Here is a 4435-nt window from a genome sequence, read left to right on the forward strand (position 1 = left end):
ACGAATTCAAAAGCACTGAATCACATTTGATGGATTCGGATCATATTAGATTCGTTTGGCATTTGCATCAGATTGATTTTTTTGACAAAGGAACCGAAATTTTCTGTGATGTTCGATTCAATCGGGACGAATAACCTTGATTCGATCGTATTGATTCTATCGCAGTCCGTGCGGAGGCTATATGTGATTGAATTTACTCGATTATATGCGCGATTTTGTACTTCACTGAAACCATCGTACCGGCTTGTCCTGATCTCCCACAATTGTGATATCATCTGCCACGATTGTGATATACATGCCTCACTTGGCTTGGCTACTGCGTTTGTGTTATCATCTGATTATTTTGTCGTATCAAATGGTAAACCCTGTAAGACTTTCCATTTAATACCTTCTTTACACGACGTCCAGACTTCAGCGCGACGTCGGCTGACGGGCGCTGAACTTCATAGAAAAAAGACCTTACGTGATTTTCTGCCTAGGCGACATCACGTTAGGCAACGATGCAGTCTACAAACCGTGTAATGGCTTACATCGTCTCGCGATTGTTCATTGGATCTTGATTCGGAATTGGAAATTCGAATCTCCTGGAGCAATATGAATTACCCATCACTAGTCGAGTATAACATTGCATCTGTGCGAAGCATACCAACGAGGAGAATTTTCGTATTGATGATTGAAATTGATTGTATTATGAAATGGAAACACAGATTTACTAATCCATATTTATTTACTTTATGATGATATTCCATTTTCGAATAAGCCACAACCAACTAAATGCTTTTGCAATCCCAAAATAAATCTTTGAACTGTTATACAATTTTCGTAAGTAGTGTCACTTTATCCTGACATGTATCGGCCTTGTTCTATCTACACACTTTGAAAAAGTTGTTTACAAATTGTCATCTCGATTTTACAGAAATCTACCGCGTGTTTGAATGCGAAGCAATTTCTTTGGATTTTAATTAGTGCAAAAGTGAAACATGCTCTGTCCTGAGTTGTTCAAATTTCCCATTCCCACCTACAATGTTGATTGTATTAAACGGGCACCAATTACAAAGTGTACCAAATTTAAAGAAGAAATCAAATCGCTCCAGCTCGTTCGCACGGTACGTTACTACAAATTAAATCTCCAGCAGAAAGATTGATCGTTAAACTATAACAACATTGTTCGTTATCATTTCAGCTTTCTGTTGTGATTCCAGCAAACGAAGGCCCAGTTGTAGAAACGATTGCGAATGATTTGGAATCGGGATCCTGTTCCCTTTACCTGGTGAAGCAGTTACCGCTGGCAGAACTGGTACGGAGGGAATTTCTTGAGGCATTCGTGAAGCGAGGTAAATATTCTAAAACATAAAAGGAATTGTTTTCCTGTGTGAATAATGCGTAATCATCTACGCTGTTTCCAATTATAGGCAAATTGCATGGGATCAGCCCAAAGACTCGTTTGGAAACGGATGATTGTGCAGCGATTTTTCCAGACGGAACATTGCGCTTGAGCTTAAACAGAGAGACTTACCACTGTGTCAAATCTTGCAGCACGATAAAATCACGTAGGCGTGATAAATATGGTTAGTTTTTTATAATTTTGAGACCAATCACAACAATTAAAGCAAATCAATGTTATCGTTTTTCTTCTTTTATTCCAGTTGTAGAGATTGATTTGAAATCCCCTGGCGCAAAGGACCAGTTAGAGAAGGAGACACTAGCATTTGATATGATCCTTAGGTGGATACCACCAGAGGTGCCTTCAAATTTAGGCGGAAACAGTGGGATGGCGGTAAGCGTCAAATCATTAGAGCGTTACTTTTCCGACTTACGTTCCATGCAGATCGTAAACCTGCCCCCGGCAGGTTCCAAGTTAGTAAAGCTCGATGAGATGGCAATTCCGTTGCTGGAAAAGCCAGATAAACCCAAAAGCAAAACTGCTGTCAGTGATAAGCAAGTGTTCTTCACACCCGATGAGCTAATGGAGTACATAGGGCTGCTTGTTCTTGATTGCGAGACTGTACCATCAGAATGTATGAGACCCTTTACGCCAGACAAATGCACGAAGCAGGTTGAGTCTGTATGGCTCCTTAATCAGCAGGGATTGTTTACCATCAAAGAGATTCAGCAAGCTATTGATCAATTGGTTGAATTTATTGAGGAACAAAAACAGACATCACCTGGTCAAAATGCGATTCCTTGGGTAGCGCTGCACGTGCAAGGCTTTCCCAATCTTCCACTTACTGTTGCCGGTTCGCGAGAATGTGGAATCGGTTACGATCACGATAATGCCTACACGATTGTTATAGGAGGCGAGGACGATGTTCTGTGGCGCAAAATGTTCGGTTGCAGTGGAAAAGGTCCCATTGAGCCCGGAAGTTCAATTTAATTTCAAAACATAAATACACTGATCATTGGTGGACATTTTCTATTGATCTTTTATAATTGTGGAAAAAAAACCTTTCAATATAAGAATTGTTTCGCAACTTAAATGATATGTATGTGTATTAGATAAAAATATCCTTAAAAGAGTTAAGTTAGTTCCAAAACTTTCTTGACCAGCTTTGAAAGTTAAAGTATTTTCCTGAAAACTATCACATTTCTCTGTTTAGTTAGCGTCTGGGCTTCAGCGTGATGAGATCAGAATTGGGCCATTTTTCTACTTTATTTATCTAGGTCGCCGGTACGAATATTACGTTTAAAGTAGGATGACATCCAGTGTTATTTTAATTGTTCAGTTTGCTGTAAATTGCATTAGGTGTGTGTGTGTTTGTGTGTTGTTTCGTGCGTTCACCAACTTCGCATCATGAAACGGATGATCAACGCGGAAGCTGTATTGGTACGTAGTAGTATAACTTTAAATAGGTGTAATATCTTACCATGTGTTTTGTGCTGGAATGAATTTCGAAATATTTTGAATATGGTTTTATACTATCGGTCTGGGCAGTTTAAGACAGTTGGAAACTTCAGTGGTCTATCTACTTCTGAGATTTCGTTACGAAATTGCTTCAAAGCTGATTTTATTTCGATCTTTCTTTTTTCGATTTGTTTCTATAGGTTACTTAGAACCTATAGTGATTCTATGCCGACTTCGTTTCAGAAGTTTAATACGATGAAATGATTGTTTGGAGTATTTCTAAACAACGATAAAAATTTACGTGACTTGTAGTGCGTTTCCTCATTTGTAGCAGCATAATCGGATTAAACTTTATTGTAGTAATTCTTTTACTTTCATTATTATTACGTTGTTTTGTACGTACATAATGAAAATATACCGTAACTTAAAGAAATGTGTTCAGCTTCCTATCCAGTTCTGCAGAGGTTAAATTTAAACACATTGCTGTTGTGCTTGTAGCAGGTTAATAAAAAATAGTTGTTTTTTATTTAATACACTCTTCATTACTGAAACAAAGAGTGTTTACGAAACCAGTTCAATAATTTGTGATGAATGACCTACGTTATTCAACCCATCTGCTACTTTGTTAACCTTCAAGAAAAAGCGTGAAATTGGTTTTTCGTTCTCCGTACACAAAAGATACGATGTAAGATGGTTTTCTTCCTACGCCGCCCATAGGTGAAGTAATTAGATTAGTTTTTGGTATTTCCAAAACCTAAGGTTACAAAAACCGCCCCGGAAAGGATATGTTTGTGTTCGATCGAAATTGGATTATCCTTCTCTGTTCATTTCCTTGCCGGAAAGGACACAATGTGTAGCAGGTTTTGTTCCTCACAACATAACCTACAAACGTCGACAGGACCTCCAGGATGAAGCTGTTTGTAGAAAGGATTAGAGCCATCGATCGAGCGTTCATCGTTTCGGCGAGCCCGGCCATAAGGAGCGTGAAATTTCCCTGTTTTTTTTCTGCACGAAAACCTACCCGCTTTCTACGCCAGTTGTTTGTTGGTGAGGCGAAATATTTTTAGGATACTGCCTACCTCTCCGTCGCGGTGAATATAGTTTTCCCATGAGCCACGGTAGAAACAGTGCAAGCTGATGATCCAATTAGTTATCCCTGGTAGTTAGCGCTAATGATATTCGCTTCTTGCAATCAAACTCCGTGCGAACGCGCTCAAAGCCTACTCGGAGGCGACGCCCAGCGCTGCCAAATTGTCCTTGGCTGAGGATGGCCTTCTTGGCGGTCCCAACGTGACCAGATATGAGCAATAATTTGCATTCATAAACCCATTTCATGCGTTCCACATCCGGCGTAGGAGTTTTCCCCCGGGGACCGATCCCACTGACACAATACCACGTAACCGCGCGAATCTAATGATAATCCTCGTAATTTGATTATGATATCATTACATCTTGAAACGGTTGAACACACAAACTGATACACACGCGCATGCAAATTGGCCATAAGGGATCCCACAAGAAGCTGGCTAGAAGTGTCAGGAGTTTCCGTGGTGCTGATGGGATTATGCATGCATTTTAGCTCCGGCTCGAATG

At 39.9% G+C, this 4435-nt stretch overlaps 1 protein-coding gene across 1 annotated transcript; it reads left to right on the top strand.

Annotated features, from left to right (window-relative positions):
* Positions 1–906: 906 nt before the first annotated feature.
* LOC131258637 (ribonuclease P protein subunit p40-like) lies at positions 907–2471 on the top strand. Its single transcript, XM_058259991.1, has 4 exons — positions 907–1106; positions 1184–1334; positions 1413–1568; positions 1647–2471. The coding sequence occupies exons 1-4, from the start codon at positions 981–983 to the stop codon at positions 2372–2374; spliced, it is 1161 nt and encodes a 386-aa protein (XP_058115974.1). The 5' UTR covers positions 907–980; the 3' UTR covers positions 2375–2471.
* The last annotated feature ends 1964 nt before the right edge of the window (positions 2472–4435 follow it).

This window comes from Anopheles coustani, chromosome 3 (assembly GCF_943734705.1).
Source record: "Anopheles coustani chromosome 3, idAnoCousDA_361_x.2, whole genome shotgun sequence".
Classification (NCBI taxonomy): Eukaryota; Metazoa; Arthropoda; class Insecta; order Diptera; family Culicidae; genus Anopheles; species Anopheles coustani.

What these genes read in the sequence shown, in the direction of transcription:
- LOC131258637 (XM_058259991.1), top strand. Translation starts at nt 981, where the DNA reads ATGCTCTGTCCTGAGTTGTTCAAATTTCCCATTCCCACCTACAATGTT. An exon ending in TGAGGCATTCGTGAAGCGAG is followed by an intron (nt 1,335 to 1,412) that starts GTAAATATTCTA and finishes TTCCAATTATAG; the next exon opens with GCAAATTGCATGGGATCAGC. An exon ending in ACGTAGGCGTGATAAATATG is followed by an intron (nt 1,569 to 1,646) that starts GTTAGTTTTTTA and finishes CTTTTATTCCAG; the next exon opens with TTGTAGAGATTGATTTGAAA.